The sequence below is a fragment of the Postia placenta genome, assembly GCF_002117355.1.
Source record: "Postia placenta MAD-698-R-SB12 unplaced genomic scaffold POSPLAscaffold_5, whole genome shotgun sequence".
Taxonomy (NCBI): Eukaryota; Fungi; Basidiomycota; class Agaricomycetes; order Polyporales; family Adustoporiaceae; genus Rhodonia; species Rhodonia placenta.
The window spans coordinates 706884-724843 of record NW_020169836.1 but is presented as its reverse complement, the minus strand read 5'-3'; the positions used below and the strand labels follow the sequence as shown (position 1 = coordinate 724843).

Sequence of the window (17960 nt, the reverse complement as noted above, 5' to 3'; positions counted from 1 at the left end):
ACTTGTAATGCTGCTTCTATTCGTTCTCCAATATACAACTTAGCGTTTTCGGGCTTCATCGCCCTCTCTTTCGCTGCCTTGCGTAATCTTACGTCCGCTGTCAGATGTCCACTGCCCGACTGCGAGACCGAAGATAATGCGATGATAACATGTGGGCACGGGGGGCGTACAGCGAATTCCCGTCAGGATGTGCCGAATCTTCTTGCGAGCACCAGCACAGCCTGTAGCTGCGCATCCACACAGCACCAATGTATAGTAGTATGCGGGTAGTCATACCTGTCAGCGACGAATCTTCGACTAAGCTCAGCCTGCACCGCTCGTGTACGCGCCGTAGGGGTATGGCATATATCTTCCAGGTCCTTGAAGCTGTCTGTCTGAATCCCACACCTCGTCGTCCATCCGATACTCTCTCCGTTGATATACTTGGCGCTCCTGTAAGACATGTACGACGAAAGGCCTGCAAGTGTCCCGGAGTAAGTGCTGAGCCATTTCCTGTGGTGTATTGCTCAGTATTCACCTGACACCAGGTACAGTGACGCGACCTCCGGAGACGAACCCTCCATCGAAGCAGAATATTGGTGCGATACATGCGGTCCACTGCCACGAATGTGGTATCACCCAGCGGATCTCGGACTGGATACATCACAGGAGTGGGCCCAGACGTACATCCCTTATCCCTTTGAATGTGCGGGAGATGCGGCAAGGAGAATCCGGGAGGCGCTGGAACATCAGGCGAACGATCCAGCAGGACGACGGTTCGTTATGACATCAGTTCAGTCTCAAACGCGCGCTCTTCCTCTCCTTCAACTCCAAGATTCAGCGATCCCTGACTGCAACACAAGCGAGGATCTTTCGCACGTCCAGGATGAGCAGGACGTATTCACATCACTTCGGCTCGATAATTGTGACGCGATGTCACATCCTTTCAACGCTGAAGAGGGCGGCACTGATATTACGGAACCTATGGCTCTCGCTGCGGGGACAAATTCGCTAGTCGGATCGCTAGTCGGATCCCGCGTGGATGTCTCTGAATTGGCCGTAGCGAGGAAGGACGGGGTGGACTTGTACGTGTTTATATTTCTCGTACGCCTGAGGCAATGTTCTGAAGAAACGAGCAGGATGCAAAATGTTCCTCCATCCGAATACAATTCTTCTCTCGCACCGGCCTTCATGTACAGCCAAGGCTCCATGTCGCGATTCAGCAAGCACACATCCATGCGCACTCTTGACTTGACCGTCAACTCGGAATTGATGTTGAATTCGTGAGTAGCTAACGTGCTCACGGACATGATGCTGAAAGCAAGTAAACAGATCTTCCTCGTTCAGCAATTACGCAACGGAGCCATCCGCGGACAATGCGTTCCCATCGAGCAGCCGAGAGATAATGGGAGGCTGGAGCCAGATGTATAGCTCTCCTCCACGATATCCAGAAGATGCTGTGCAGCGTACTCGCAGTACTCGCGAAAACGTACCTTTCTACCAAGACCCATCCAGCGCAGACACTATAGCAACGGTTGATGATTTCTTCAACGGTGAGCTCACATCGACTCCTTCACGCAGATCCTGATGAAATGGTGCGCATTATGCGGACATAATAGTGCATCCAGCAGAAGCGCACATCGCACAAGGTATTCCGCAAATTAAACCGTGGCAAGCACCTGCGATGTCAGAGTTTCCTTCAGGATTCACAGGGGACACCATTCGTGGTACTACTCAGTATGCAACGTATAGCGAAGCTTCCCCACAATATGGGTTCTTGGCGCCCACGTGGGGACCGAGCCTCGCCGGAACGCTCGGTATGTCCGAGCTAACGAGGGAGGACGGACATGTCCTGTTAGTCAAACCATTAAATATCTACAACGTGCTGCGCTGACAGAAACAAGGCTACCAATACACCCGCATTCGGACCCAGCTGCGAGTAACGCATCGAGCTCGACATCACGCCCGGCTCCTACATGGACACCTAATCATTGGAGGTGGCTCGAGTTCAGATTCCCCTTCACAGGTCCGGCGCTTCCTGTGGAGGTTTGGGACATGGTGCTTGACTGCCTTGTCGGTGCGGAGCCTTGGGAGCTTCGCAGGCTCTCACTCGTTCGCAAGCACTGGTGTACCAGGTGCAGACCCTATCTGGTGCGGAACATCGTGTTCAACAACCGAGGCGATGTTCTTCGCGAGCATCGGACAAGACGTCGCGATTGGGCAGGGCCACGCTATGTGACTATCGTAGGTACAGAGAACACGAGGTCGCTCAGCCACCTCGGCTTTGTGGCAGCCCTGTTTGGTCCCAGGTGGCCGAACGTGCGCCACGTGGTTATCGAACATGGGAACTGGCGGACGGGCGACTTCCATCAGGACGTATTCCATCACCTGCATACCTTGCTCAGGTATATTCAATTTGTGAGAATTCACGATGTCACGTTTCCATCGGGTGCCATTCTTCGCGGCCTCGCCTCCCAATTACGGTTTGTCGGCGATGATAACCGGTACCCGATGGTCGCTCTCGCACAAGTAAGGTTTGAGGACGCATCGATGCCTCCCACCTCCCTCTCATGGGTACGTAATCGCCATCGTCCCGGTAACGGTGACTATGCAGTCGTTACATATCAGCTTGACGACTTGGATGCCACCTCCCTTGATGTCATCGCATATTGGCTGCTTGCCGCTCCGGACAAGGATCATGAGTTGTTTGTGGAGACAGCACTTTCATTTGGGAATCTCCACGATACTGCCCCGCGCATCATCCCACTCCTCAAGGCGGTTGGAAATCGCGTTGACAGGCTAATTGTGCATGTTGATCGGAGCTTAGGTAGGAACATCCATGCCATGTATCATATCTCTGTGCTGATGCCCCCCAGCACGACATCTGTCCCTCCCTCAATGTCCAAGTCTACTCGCATACGACCAGCGCATATACGAGCTGGATCTGAGGATACATGTCCAAGAATCCATGTCCTATGGATGGCTCCTAAGGGCAGTCTCACGCATTCCGACGCCAGAAGGTCCCCGGATTCAATATCTTGACCTTCACTTCAACATCGATGTCCACCTCAGTCACGGGAACATTGTGCACAAAGGCCCCGAATGCGAGGGATGTGCCTTGCATCCAACACTGCCTCGATCTCTTTCCGGACCGGGGGTGCTGGATGACATCATGGCGAGCCTGAAGACTGTCTGTGATGTGTTGGATCGTGTCTTACGCAAGAGTGGGGAGTTCTATTTCTGGGTGAAGATTGAGATATGCTGCTGTGCTCAATTCGACCCAGACATCTGGAAGCCCAGACTTCGCCCATGGTTCCCGAAGATCAGAAAATCCTACGCATTGTTTTCCGGAATCTAGTGAGCATCACTTCTTAGACACTATTATATGCATTGATGATTGCTCTTGAATAGTTACAACAGAAGTGGAAAGTCCATTGACTATGGACCGGGACTGGGCCTCTGGTGCATGCATTGCGACGAACCCCTCTGGACCGACGTGGATGAAGAGTCGAGTTAGGCGTTCTACATAACTGTCTCACTCAGGTTCGCCACAGTTCGCAGGAGTCGCACAGCGATTTATACAAGTATATGGTACCCAGCAGAGCACGCCTTTAGCGTTGAATTGCACGGGCACGCAGTCCGTCGCGCAGATCGCTCAAGCATGTTGCCAAGCCGGACAGCTACGGCACTCCGTTACCACAGTAATAACATCCCTCTGTTCGCACTCCTTGCTACCGCTGCTGCCGTTCGAACAATTCCACCGGAGCGCCGTGACGACCATCATCTGACCGCCCTCTCTGTATGCGTGGCATCCGCTATCGGAAATCGTCAATTTCTATCCCGCCTTCAGCTTCCCCTTCCAGACCTCGTACCGCTATTGCTCAGGCTTCCACCCAGTGCCATCTCTACGCCCTTTGCGTCGACCTCCTGCTCGCGATGCAGCATACCCTGCGATCAATCCTGCGGTCTGCGCGCCTGTGGGCAACCTGTCCGTCCAACTATCCGAGTCGCCGGGCAGCCAGCGGCATTCTCAGGGGTGCAAAAGGACTGTCGCCGTAGGAGTGGATATTTGATACGATTCCGTCAGCCTTACGTCTCTGATTTTGCTCGATTGCTACCTGAGCCTGCAGATTCCACATCGTGTCCGGCTTAAATATGCCGAGCCTCTCTATATTGTACAGGCTTACATCCATGTATTCGTCGAATAGTTCCCTCCAGGAGACAATATGCAGGACGGTCGCGGAGGAGACGAGGGCCTGGCGACACTGCACAAAACCACAGTCATAGTCATATTCGTCGAGAACCAGTTGAGCTGGTGGTAAGTGATCTACATAGACCTCTAGGATATACGCTGCGGAGGTCTCATCCAGTCGCAGCCCCAAGGCATCATGGTTTCGGACAGATCCACGGGATCGGATCGACGATGGCGGAACGGAGGCACTTCATCGCTCCAAATGTTATCTTGGACTTGGCACAAGGCAGCCCGTAGAAGCAATATGGGCCAGTAGACGGAAGCCATGGAGATGCAGGCGCATGCACGCACGCGCCGCGGAGTGGCTGCATCGAGCATGTACGCGGGACGATAACCTCTTAGAGCGAGAGAGACGTGAGGAGATGGACGGGCCCCAAGGCACGACTGGATGGGAGACTTTGTCGTCGTGGACGACGTTGGATGCGACGGCGCACAACAATATGCGATCGGATGACACGGATTGCCTACTGGAAAGAGCAGGACAGAGCATGCCAAGCTGTCGATTCGCGCCGGAGTGCACGACTAAAATACAGCCCAATAGATAAGACTGGCGTATACACAGAGACAGTCAGGGCTATCGTCCAGAGTCAACGAAACGAACACGGTTAATATAGCTCGCCGCAGAGGAGCCTGTTCTATCCAGTGGACATGTGAGGCGGCGGTCTTTATGAACATGCCATATGTGAGTACTGCACGGCGAGCGTGAAGGGAGGCTAGCAGACCGGCGCTTGCCGCCCGTCCAGGCGAGGTCATCGTTTCTCAGCGCTTAGCTGGCGCCTTGCCCCGTTGGTGACCCTGCCTTCCAGCTCGAGACGTCTATCGTTCGCGACTCCATTTTCCTCGTTCTCGGTATGGTACTCGCAGCGTCGCCTACTACGCTGGGGTTCGCATCAGGATACTTCTCTGAACGGCCCTGCGAACCCTCCGGTCCATTCAAAGTAAAGTCTTTGTTAGAGCGGAAGGATCTGTTCAGATGGCGGATGTACCACATCCCGGATGAGGGAATTACGCATCGGTACGTCGTATATTACAGGTGGGCATCGTCCGTCCCATCGTTCATCGCACCAGCACGTTTTCGCACTCTTCATGTTGCAACGAGCTCGCGCACGCCGTTATAGTCCGGCAGACTGGTCCTTGTGGTCCACATCATGCGGAGCGTCGCGCTCATGTATTGCGTGCCAACCCAGGCTTCCCCATCTCCTCCCTTTCGTATTCCTCCCTCGTGAGAGCTGTGTAAATCCCTCGTCATACGAATATTCAGTGTCACCTCCTCCAAGACTGCGTTTATCCGCCTGAAACGCCTTACCATCAGGGCCGTTCAACAAAGTCCAGCAACCACCGCGCTGCTCGTGTCGTTTGTCTCTCACATTTCACTATAAGCTAAAAGCGAAACGCGCTGACAGGTTCACCGGATAGCACGAGCGACGCGTGTTCCATCTGGAAAATAATGCTATTGGTAACAAAGCGTCACAAAATCCGCAGGAGAGGCCGTTGGCACACTGCTGATGTTCGGCGAGGGATGCGTTGCACTCCAATGGTACGTCCGAGCTCCAGAAGACTTGTACGTCCTGTAACGTGTCTTGCAGTCATGCTCTGCGGAGTACGCTGTCCGTGACAAGTCCGCCGCCTTGGTCTATTGCTCGAGCGAGCGACCTTCCACGCGGCACGGTGCCACATGCGTTCAAGCTTCGTCATGTACAACACAATTGGTTCCTGGGATCAGATGTCCTCTTTCAGAACTCGGAAGTTTTATACACTCGCAAAAGACTCGTCGTATTGGGGCTAATACGTCGCGCGCATCCTAGCCTGTGCAGCTGAGCTCGCATCGAGTCTCGACGAGCGCATATATTCGATCGTGCTGTATTCGCTATCGCGGTAGTGCGCCTCATAGGCTGCAAATACCCTTTTTGCTGTCATAAACTACATTCAGTCCCTCGGTGTTCCTTCCAATATGCCTTTGGCGGGACTTCGAATATTACGACGCGGAGAACCCTTATCAGCCGCCTACTTCAACGATCTCGCTTGTGAATGTTGCTCACTTGAACGGAGTTGATGCTCGTCGGCCGCACCCAGCTCGTTGTTGTGCTATAGGACCGTTCGCAAGGCGCATATGCTCACGGCCGTGGCACCGGTACGATCTCCTCCTGTCAGTCAATATATGCTGATTTCTCATCGTTGGTGTCTGATAGTTCACCTTCGAGTATAGACGCGAACGCAGGTGCATTGCTCTGTGGGCGGAAAAGGATTCCGGTGCACATGTATTTTGACTGCATCTAGTATACCCCCGCGGTCCAATGCTTGATCTATGTATTCTAGATTGAACTCTGCTGCAAGTGGATTCATTGACAACGCGCAACGGCGAATACATCGCCATCACGGCCACTTTCCTGCGACCATCCTCGGCGACATACTTCGAATGTCTGCGTAGATCCCGTTCGTCGCTGTGTCAACGCCAAGGTATGTTCTCCGTCGGCCACACCTTCGCTTCTGCTGCGTGGGCTCCTCCCTGCTTTCACCGATCACCATGGCCTCATCTCCTTGGTGGACGCTAACGGGCTTTCCCTACATATTCCTGCTGTTCGACGGCTACGGTGTTGTATCAGTGTTGTCGCCTCGATGCTGTCTTTCCACAGCGCGCTTGGGATTCATGAAGCTTCTGTTGATTGCAATACTCGTATTGTACGCTAGCTGATGTATACTGCCCACCCCGGCGCGGGAGCAACGTGTGCTCGTACGGGCATCGGAGATAATGCGGTGATATCATCGACCACTTCAAACGCAGAGCGCGCAGTGGACGTGTCTGACGTCCTTCTGATGCTGGTCTCATCACTTCGCGGATGCGCATGCAACGCGGAGGTCACAGGGGCACTGCTGGAGTGCAATCCACAGCGCCGGGTATACCTAACCTATGTCAGCTGTGCAGGGCAATATGTTACGTTTTATCCAGATGACCATGCAATTAACGCGAACCTTGTGATATGAGATACACGTGCCCTGATATGGCTTTGCTTTAGCATTCGCGCGAGGGCTGTATCCTGTCAATGCTATCGAGCATGCACTGCGCACACCCTCAGATACCCGCTTGACGCCGCGGCACACGGTTGACACTGTACATTTGCACATGTTCATTGTCAAACAAACTGATAATTCAACTAAAATACCAACTAATTGGGCTCCCGCATTTCCAGTATCTGTGGCAGCCGGCGGTTGTACACGCTTCTTTTATTCTCACAATCTGTATCTTTCAATCATAGCTCGCCATGACGGACCGCAAGGCTGTGACCTACGTCCTTCCATTCATGCTCACGCACCAGCCAGTAAAGCGCCATCTATCTCGACCTCTTCCTGCCCTTCTGCATCCTTTCCTCCGCTATATCCATCCTCCACAATCCGTCCTTCTCCGCAATGGAACCTGTCGCTCACATTGTACATGGTGAAGAGGCTCAGTCGGAGGTACGTACCTCCTTTCCTATAGAATGCACGACTGATGAAGTCCTGTCACTCAGAACGCAGCACACGATGAGGCTCACGACCAGGATCAGCGGGCGCTTCCTGCCTCAAAGCGAGTCAAGGACCAAACTGCGGTGCTGCATCAACCGCGTATGTCAGATGATGGCCTCCGCTTTGATCACACCATCAAATTCGCTGAAAGGTCAGACGAGGAGATGAGCGTTGCAGCAGCCCACTCGACGACCGTGCAAACAAGGGAGCTAGGACAAAACGTGTAGGTCATACCGACTCGTACCTACAGATTGTCGTACTGACGGCAACAAGCTCACCAACACTCCCGCGTTCGGAACGCGCTCCGCGTGACACGTCGAGCTCATCGATAGGCGACTTCATGTCGAACACGGAGGCCGCTCTGAGTGACGCGTCGAGCTTAGCATCAAGCCAGGCTCGTATTTTACCAGCACCCCGGCATCCGGACTTCACAGCGAGTGATGCGTGGGTCTCATCACCAAGCCCGGCTTCCGCGTGGCATCCCGAGGATTGGCAGGAGCTCGAATTCACATTCCCCTTCACGGGTCCGGCGCTTCCGGTAGAGATCTGGGACATGGTGCTTGACTGCCTTGTCGGTGCGGAGCATTGGGAGCTTCTCAGGCTCTCACTCGTTCGCAAGCACTGGTGTACCAGGTGCAGACCCTATCTGGTGCGGAACATCGTGTTCAACAACCGAGGCGATGTTCTTCGCGAGTGCCGGACAAGACGGCGTAACTGGAGAGGACCACGCTGCGTGACCATCAAAGGCGCAGAGAACACGAGGTCGCTCAGCCACCTCGGATTTATCGCGGCCCTGTTTGGTCCCAGGTGGACGAACGTGCGCGACGTGGTTATCGAGCATGGGGACTGGCGGACGGGCGACTTCCATCAGGACGTCTTCGACTACCTGCATATCTTGCTTGAAGAAATTGAAGTATTGAGAGTTCACGATGTCACGTTTCCATCGGGTGCTATTCTTCGCAGCCTCGTCTCCCACACGCGTTTCTTGAAACTGGGATATAACGAAACGAGCCGAACTCTCTCTCTGGCACAAGTAAGGTTTGAGAATGCATCGATGCCTCCCGCCTCCCTCTCATGGATGAACAACTCTGTTCGTCCCATGCCACGCTGCATGCTCCAGCTCGACCACTTGGATTCCACCTCTCTGGATGTGATCGCGCATTGGCTGCTTGTCGCTCCGGACAGGCATCACATGTTGCTTCCATACATATGGCTCTCATTGGGGAATCTCGACGACTCCCACCTTGGTACTGTTCCGCATATAATTCAATTCCTCAAACGGTTGGAGATCGCACTGATCGGGTCGAGCTGAATATCAATCAGAGCTTAGGTACGAACATCAATGCTATGTCGTCTTGCGTTTGTGCTGACGCCCTCCAGCACGACGTCTCTCCCTACCTCGTTGCCCGAATCTATTCACACACAATGAGGACCTAGAAGATATTGTTCTAAAGATACATGTCCAGGACTCCATTTCCCATGGATGGCTCCCAAGGGTGGTCTCAAGCTTGGTGACGTCAGAACGTTCCCTGACTAACTTGAACGACCTTTCGATTGACTTCGTCATCGATGTCCACCTCAGTCACGGAAACATTGTGCCCAAAGGCCTCGAATGCGAGGGCTGTGCCTTGCGTCCAGAGCTGCCCTTATCCCTTTCTGAACCAGGGGTGCTGGATGATATCATGGCCAAGCTGAAGACTGTCTGTGATGTGTTAGATTGTGACTTCGTGAACAATCCGAGGATAATTCCCCCGCCCTTCCGACTCTCGGTAAATATTCGGATATGCTGCTGTGCTCAATTAGACCCATGCATCTGGATGCCTAGACTGGAAGCATGGTTCCCGAAGTCAAGGACTTCTGGAGTGCTGAATGACTTTGGCTTGTGAGCATCACTTCTTTGATTCTGTTACATGCATTGATTGCCAGTGGATTGTTACAGCATCAATAGTACACGTATACTGAATATGGGCCTCTGGTGCATGCATTGCGGTAAATCTCTCCGGAACCGAGGCCATAAAGAGTCGACTTAGGGGGTCTGTGTAACCGTCCCGCTCAGCTTCCCCGCTCTTTCTAGGGGCAACACAGCGATCTCCACGAGCCTAGTATACCCAGCGGAGCATGCCTATAGCGTAAAGAGGCACGAGCGCGCTGTCGGCCGCACATCTGTGTTTTTGCTCAGCAGCTACGACATTCCGTCATAGCAACAATACTCCTCTCTTGTTCTTACTTCTTGCTATCGCCGCTGCCACTCGAACGACTCCACCTGAAAGCCACGGTGACCATTATTCCGCCGCCATCTCCGTCATTTCGCATCTATATGTATTCGTGCTATCTATCGGAGACACCGTAAGTTTCTGGCCCGTCTTCGGCATCCCCTCCCCAACCTGATACCGCCATCAGCATTACTCACGGTTGCCCCTATTCTCTTTGCATCGACCTTCTACCCGCGATGCGGTATATCCTTGTTGATTGATCGTCCGGGCCGTATCTGTACATGAAATCATCCTATTCTCCGGTCGGCCGGACACCTGTCTAGAGGTACAAGAGGACTATTGTTGGATTAGACGTTCTATATGATTCTATTAGCCTCATGTACGTCTGAACTCGCTTTATCGCTGCTCCAGCTCGCCCATTCTACGCCATGTTTGTGTTGGATATTTTGGACCTCTCTACGCTCGACAGTCTCGTATCCATGTATTTGTAGAATAGTTGCTTCCTCAGGATCACATGCAAAACAGCCGTGGGAAGATATGAGCACCTCCTGGTACTGCACAAGACATAGTCGTGTCCGTCGAGAGGGAATTGAGGATGTGGTGCTTCGCCTTTCTTGGGAAGATAGATAGATAGGACTCCCAGTAGACATCCAGCAGATACGCGGTGTTCACGCAGATTGTGGTCTCATCCAGTCGTGGACTCGTAATCTGAGGTCAATTGCCATCATGATAGTGGAACCACCCACGGAATTGAATTGAGAACAGCGAAATGCGAGCACTTTATTGTCTCCATTAGAACACAAGATTGGTCAGGAGGCGGTCCATAGAAGCAATACAGCCCAGTAGACTGAGGCCATAGAGATGCGGGCGCATGCGCACGAGGAGCAGCTGCTTCGTCGTACGCGCACATATACGCGTTGGGGACATTGAGAATATCCACCGCGATATGTGAAGAGAAAACATGTCGGAGAACTCACGATAATTAGTCCTACGGAAAAGCGTGCCAGCATCTGTCATTCGCTTGCGGAATCGACAAGTGATTGTGAAAGTCATGTACGCGGGGCGACAGCTATTTGAAGACAAAGAAACGCGAGGGCATCGGCTCAGACCACGGCACAATTAGAGGAGGTATGTTGTCGTCGTGGACGACATTGGATGCGATGGCACGCGATGATACGCAACTGGATTGCGTATTGGAGAGAGCAGGAACACAACACGCTGAGCTGTCGATCCGCTCCAAAATGCACAAATACAATTCCGCCAATACAATGAGACCAGCGAATACATGCGATGTACGAGTGAATGGATTGATGAACGCACAAGGCCACGAAGTAAGCGTGAAAGGAGCAGGAGCAAGGATAGCAGACGAGCGCTTGAGAGCGCTTGCCGCTCGATCGGCTGACGTCATCGCAGCTGTACTCAAATCGCCCCTCCAGCTCTCTCCTGTGTCTCGCTGTGAAGTGCCTCACGCCGGTCTGCTCTTCTGTACTTACACATTCAACATCAGGCCCAAGAACATTGCTTCATTTCGCTCAATCTGTGCGTGGCTCTCACAGCGTCGCCTACTACCACGGCGGTCTGCATGATATTGCTCCGGACGACCTTGTGAGCATTCCAGTCTCGTCAAGACAAGCCCCGACTTCGATAGAAAGAGACGTCCTGTTGGGACTGCACGTGTGAGTCATGACTTACAGGAAGGAATGACACATAGGTACGTCGAAAATCGTAGATGGGCATCATCCACTATCGCACTACCACCTTCATCTTACAGCTGCGGAGCGCGCACTCATGTATCGCGTGCAATAAAAAACTTCCCTCCCCTCCCTATTCTCGTGCTCCCTCTTGCGGTTAGTGTAAGGGCGTCGGCATATGAGCCTCCCGCACCTTCAACACCCCCGGATCGCGTCTATTTGTCGGAGATGACTTGCTTTTACAATCGCCCAGCGGTGTCCAGCGATCCTGGTACTACTCGCGCCTCTCACTGTCTGTACTCGGAAAGCCAAGATGTTCGATCGCGGAAGATGCGCGCATTCAGTCGGCGGCGAGTCTTTCGTGGAAAAAGCATCTCAAGATGTCGCCAAGCTTGGGTTGCGTTGCCCTCTCACTGTTTGCATCTAGCGAAGAGGCGTCTGCTTCCGCAAATTGCATTCTCCTGACGCCATGAGCGCCGTCGTCTTCGCGCGATCCATATTCTGCAGAGATATACCCGCCGCGGCAACCTTGGCGCGTTCATCTGTCGAAAAGTGAGACAGGGACACTTACTGTCCTTTCACATTCCGTACTGTCGATGGCAAAGATCAATCGAACTCATGAGTCTTTTCACTTGAATATCACAGATATGCCACTCCCGCTGACGCTCATTTGTACCGCCCTCGCTGCTCATAACGTTAATCCTGGCCGTCAAAGTCAAGCCGCTCTTCCCCTTGGGGCTCATCACTCTGCCTTCGTGTCTCTTATGTTTGTCAATATCGGCCACTGGCTAGTCTCCCGGCCTCCGTGCTTGGCCCAATTTACATGCCGACCTATGGTATAGGCTATTCTTCCCTCCCCTTGCTTCACCACCTTAGCGGTCCGCGTCGAGTCTCATGTACCGTTAGGGCGATAGTTCGTCAAGCATTCGCGCTATAGCCCATACTGCAGATCTGCGGACAATGCTCCCGTCCCCGAAGGCGCGAGAGGGCAAATTATTCTGTATACTCTGCGCTTGGCGTGGTCGTCATTGGTTACGAGATACCATACTGCTTTGGACTCTCAGTACCGTTCATGACACCCTTCGTGTACAATCCACACAGCTCTTTCTTGTGCGATATGGCCGTCGACCAACACAATGCATGCAGAAGTTCAGCTTCGAAGAGCTGCCTCGTGAGCGGTTGCCTCCGCTGCAGAACTTAACGCTACCGGATTTCGGAATGTATGCATCAAATTGCATACATGGACACATTCTTGCTAGGGCTTGTGGGCGACCACGGAAGTAGGCAGACGAACGCAATCGACACCAGACGTTGATGCACATGATTGGTATGCACGAAATCGAGCACGGACAAGCGTTTTATTCGCTGACGTCATCGGGCGCTAAGTCACCGCGACATTCAAGTTGAGGCGGACGGCCCTGTTGAGCAGTGACTCTAAGCGTTCAGCCGGACGGGTGATCATATTTCCCTTGGGTCTATCTCCAATTACTCTAAAAGCTATACCTGACTCCCAGTAACATTTGTATGCATGGCACCAACCGGTCTTCTTGCTGCCCCACGCATTCAAGGTCGCTTTTTCCTGCGCGGACGATCCCGATATGCGAATTCCTCCAGTCGACTATCAGGGCACTCTATTTTCTCCAAGCGTCGATTTTTCCGTCAACCACACAAGCTCTATGTGGCGGCGCATCGGTGCACGCTAGAGCGCTGATACCTCCTACGCTCCCTCAGACGAGGTCCCTACCGGGCGATTCCTACCTCGCGGTGTGTCGCTCCATGGCTGTATGCCGTTCTCATCATTTCCGCAGTGCTATCTCGCGCAAACTGCTCCTTGGTTGTATTCCCTGGATTTCACGAGATCGCGTCCAGTCGTCTTAGATTCATCCCTATTGTGACCCCCAACGTTATAATGCCATAGTGCGACCTTCAGCAACGCCGTATGCGCTGGAATTCCGCTGCGCAGCCCCGCGACGGACTATCGCAACGTGCGAGCGGCGGTGGGATTGTACGGACAGTATGCTGTGTTCGTGCCCCGCGGCGAAAGACGTCTGCCGCGGATCCGCTGCCTCGCTCGTGTCACCTTGGAACCAGGGACAGCCCACGAGGCCCAGCGTCGAGTGGCATGCCCATCCGTGCACAATGCGAATATCATCTGGAGCAGTTGGAGCAGTCCTCTAGGAACACCAGCCGGGCTTTCATCTACATCTTGGGCACGGGGCACCTTTCGATGTCTTTGACAATACGAGGGACATTTCAGTGTGCTGGTCCTGTATCAGACGCCTGGTCTATCGTTTTGCGCTGTGATCTCCGCGGCGAACCACTGTGACTTGACGTCGATTCATTCCTCTCTCAGCCTGCTCTTGCCTCTCTGCGGTGCGGAAGCCCCATGCGCGTTGCAAGAGACGTCAAGCTCTTCGCTTGCCATGCTGTCTCTATTCGGTCCCCCATGCGGCAGTTCAGCGTGTCCGGGCTTCATCGCACTTCACTGCCTTCCGTACTCTCACGTCCGCTGCCTGATGTCCACTGCTCGTGTAGGAGTGCGCATTGCTCATACTGGGAGACCGGGGATGATGCGGTGATAACATCGCCCTCTTGGCACTGGGAGCGTGCACCAAAGTCCCTGAGCTTTCCCGCATCCTGACAGTGCTGTGGCTTTGCGGGAATGCGCGGCGCACATGGAATCCATGCAGGACACTCCTAATTAACCTTTCATAGCGCCTGGTTTACCTTACATATGTCAGTCGTACAGACCGTCAAGGCAATACGTTACGTATCATCCCAGTCCACGACGGCATGTGACGGTGCGACTTACGATAAAGTATACTGTCCTTCATTTAAGCTCTAGGCGCCGTGACACGTGCGGCGGTGAGCGGCTGTACTGCTGTGGTCCTATACTCCGCTTTGATGAGCCCCTGCAACAGAGGCTTCAAGTCGGTAATGACCATTCCGCGGTCGAGAACGCAGGTGCAGCGCTTGGAGCGCTCCTCCCTGCGCGACAAGATCACCAGCCCTCCACGGTCTGTGCATTACCAGCAAATCGCTTAGCAACATCAGGAGGCTGGAGCCAGACGGCTACTACCTCTCCTTACGATCGCGCAAGAAATGCTGTCTCGGATATGCACGACATCAGCGGGGACGCGCTCCTATGCCGAGACGAATCTACCACCAACATAGCCATCGTCAACGACTCCCGTGTCGGTAAGTGCCCACCGTTTTTTCCACGAGACACTGCTGAAAATGACGTGCATTATATAAATCTAATTATGCGGCTCACAGCAGCGAACATGGAAGAAGGTGTCCAGCAAATCAATATCCAATCAAGCGATGCAGCAATTAACGGGGATACCATGTACACTCTGGCATACTGTATCCGCCACGTCCTGTGCTTACAATAACCAGGGCGGCTCTGCCTTTCCCGCAGGGAATTGATATTCCCTCTTTTCCATCGGCAATAGGGTACTTCCCGATTTATATACCGTTGCCGCAACCATCACAACCATCGCAACCATCGCAACCATCGCAACCATCGGGAATGCCAGATATTCCCTTCGGGCTGACGGAAGATATAACACGTGGTGCCCAGGATACAACGTACAGTGAGGCCCCCCCACAAGATTGGTCGACGACTCCTGCTTCTAAAAATTATCCGGAGGATGACACCCATTCCGCCGACGCGATGACAGTTTCCCAGATGCAAGCTTCAGGAGTGAGTATCACCGAAACACATGCTATGACGGAGCCAACGAGGGAGAGCGATCATGACATGTAAGTCAAACCATGCAACATCTACAACCTGCGGCGCTGATAGAAATAAGGCTACCAATACTCTTGCATTCTGAACTCACTGCGGATGGTGCGTCGGGCTCAGCATCGAGCCCGGCTTCCGCGTGGGATTCCGAAGATTGGGAGGAGCTCGAATTCACATTTCCCTTCGCGGGACCGGCGCTTCCTATGGAGGTTTGGGACATGATGCTTGACTGCTTTGTCAGTGCACAACCTGGGGAGCTTCTTGAGCTCTCACTTGTTTGCCAGCACTGGTGGTCCAGGTGCAGACCCTATCTGGTGCGGAACATCGTGTTCAACAGCCGAGTTGACGTTCTTCGCGAGCATCGGACAAGACGTCGTGACTGGTCAGGGCCGCGCTGTGTGACCATCAGAGGCGCAGAGAACACGAGGTCGCTCAGCCACTTGGGCTTCGTGGGAGCTCTGTTTGGTCCCAGGTGGCCGAACGTGCGCCATGTGGTTGTCGAGCATGGAGACTGGTGGGCGGGCGACTTCCATCAGGACATCTTTCTCCATCTGCACATCTTGATGGAAAACATTGGGCATTTAGGTTTGCGTGATGTCACGATTCCATCGGGTGCTATCCTTCGTGGCCTCGTCTCTCAAGTGCATATGCGTTTCCTGGAAGATGACGAGGAATATGAAAGCCCCTCGGATCTGACGCTCGCTCTCGCACAAGTCAGGCTCCTTCCCGCCGTCTTCGGGAGGTGAGGGGGACTTCATTCGAGGGCGGAATTCATGCTAAGTCCCAATAGCTTAGGGAAGATCATATCATAGATCCCATCACACATATCACGTGCACTCTTCAAACTTTCAAACTCCACAATCTTAATCCCCCTCACCTCCCTGTGATGGCTGGCACAAAACATTGGTAAACAGCGGTGCTCGGAGCCGGACCTACTCCATATAGTATTAGATCACGGCCAAAAAGTAAAAGCATAGAACTAAATGATATGATATATGTTTCCGTCAAAATGGACATGCGGTTGCGTTGCCTAGAGTACAGAGTGGTAGCATGGGTGCGCGCGAACACTAGTGCTGCCTGCGATGTCTCTAAACAAGCCCTCCTTGCCGACTATTGATGCTATCCGGAAGAAGACGTTTGCGAAGCTGGGCCGCGACCCTTGCGAATGGCAGGCGAAGGTGGCGCGCGAGATCCTAAGGACAGAAAAGGATGTTATATGTGTTGCACCAACGGGTGCGGGAAAAACACTCACGTTCTGGATGCCGTTATTGTTCCGAGAGGATGGAATACAGATCGTAGTGACGCCACTTAATATCCTCGGAACGCAGAGTGTAGCCGAGCTGGAGTTGGTAGGTATCAAGGCTGTATCTGTGTGCGCAGAGACAGCAACACCTCAATTGTTCAAGGTATGTTGTTAAACCAATAGTATATGGCTGACGTACCTCAACGGTGTGCCAGGATATCGAAGAGTCGGGAAGTATTGCGCTATAGTTATCAATCCCGAATTGTTGATGAAGGAGGGCGGGGGCTTTGAACGTCTATGGAAGAACCAAGACTTTGCGTCTCGGATCATCAGTATTATCTGGGATGAAGCGCACTGTGTCAGTCTCTGGAGTGCGTTTCGTACGGAGTACAGGGATGCCTACCGCCTGCGTTATCTTTTGCCTCATGTGCGCTTTGTCACGACTTGGTACGGCGTCTAGCCGTTTTTCAATTTTTTCCTTTTCGCGGGCTCGAACCCGCGACCTCTGTACTACCTGCCTGATATGGACACGCCGTTATCTACTGTACGATTAGATTAGATGGGGCGGCAGCGCACGGCACAGCTCGGGCTCCGCTGACACAGCCGCTCTGACTCACCGGCCCCCGGGGCCGCGTCAGCATGCTGCGCACGGACCAGCTGCGCACGAACCAACGCGCACAGCCTGCCCTAATCTCCCCATGTATATAAACCGGCCTCTGCTGCCCTAGGGACCTCAGTTTCGACCTCTTGTCCCTAGGTCAGTAAGCTCATGTATTACTTACTTACTTACTTACCAATGCTAACTTAACTTGTCCCTAGCCTTAGGTTTGAGCGTTGCTCGCCATTGCTTCGGTAAGAATCAGTCGGACACCCCCAGCCTTCAGGTATTCCCCAGTCGCTTGACCTCAAGTCGCGACACTAGGTTGAAACTCCCCAAGCTGCCGGCGTCCTCTCGGGACTCCCACATTCACTTTCTTTTCCCACAGGTCGGGTGGTGCGCACCCCTACGATACCCTACGGTACATACAATACGTAGGTAGCCTTACATACATCGCCACCCCTAGAGGAACGAACTCTTCAACACCTGCACTTCAGTGGGCGGTGTTTGTCCTCACGGACGCGTGGACTAGGTTCCTACTGCATACTAGCCAAAAGCAGTACTGGGCCCCACGTGAACTGCGAACCTCAGGGTCTTCTCGGGCGCCGTAGCGTAAACTAGTGTAATACGGCCATTTTTAGTACGCGCGCCTCCCCTTCCTCCCCCCATCCAACGTGGCTGCCTGCCAAGGCCAAGTTCACGCATTCGACTCTCAGGACCTTATCGACGTCTACA

The 17960-nt window shown here is 53.3% G+C and overlaps 2 protein-coding genes across 2 annotated transcripts; both read left to right on the top strand.

Annotated features, from left to right (window-relative positions):
* Window positions 1-441: 441 nt before the first annotated feature.
* POSPLADRAFT_1139721 (hypothetical protein) lies at window positions 442-9605 on the top strand (the record flags this gene model as incomplete). Its single annotated transcript, XM_024485078.1, has 22 exons — window positions 442-473; window positions 528-1064; window positions 1179-1262; window positions 1312-1532; window positions 1599-1796; window positions 1877-2806; window positions 2856-3336; window positions 3391-3475; window positions 3534-3680; window positions 4188-4297; window positions 4323-4729; window positions 4846-4913; window positions 5038-5246; window positions 5697-5768; window positions 6421-6449; window positions 6660-6688; window positions 6920-7141; window positions 7486-7548; window positions 7738-7953; window positions 7983-8765; window positions 9187-9501; window positions 9558-9605. 22 exons carry the CDS (start codon window positions 442-444, stop codon window positions 9603-9605), a joined length of 5286 nt encoding a protein of 1761 aa, XP_024340120.1.
* A 4968-nt stretch (window positions 9606-14573) lies between these two features.
* Window positions 14574-17186, top strand: POSPLADRAFT_1140480 (hypothetical protein; the record flags this gene model as incomplete). Its single annotated transcript, XM_024485178.1, has 11 exons — window positions 14574-14653; window positions 14737-14834; window positions 14913-14985; window positions 15036-15401; window positions 15626-16126; window positions 16419-16438; window positions 16588-16733; window positions 16765-16790; window positions 16811-16833; window positions 16876-17054; window positions 17088-17186. The coding sequence occupies 11 exons, from the start codon at window positions 14574-14576 to the stop codon at window positions 17184-17186; spliced, it is 1611 nt and encodes a 536-aa protein (XP_024340119.1).
* Between the last annotated feature and the right edge of the window lie 774 nt (window positions 17187-17960).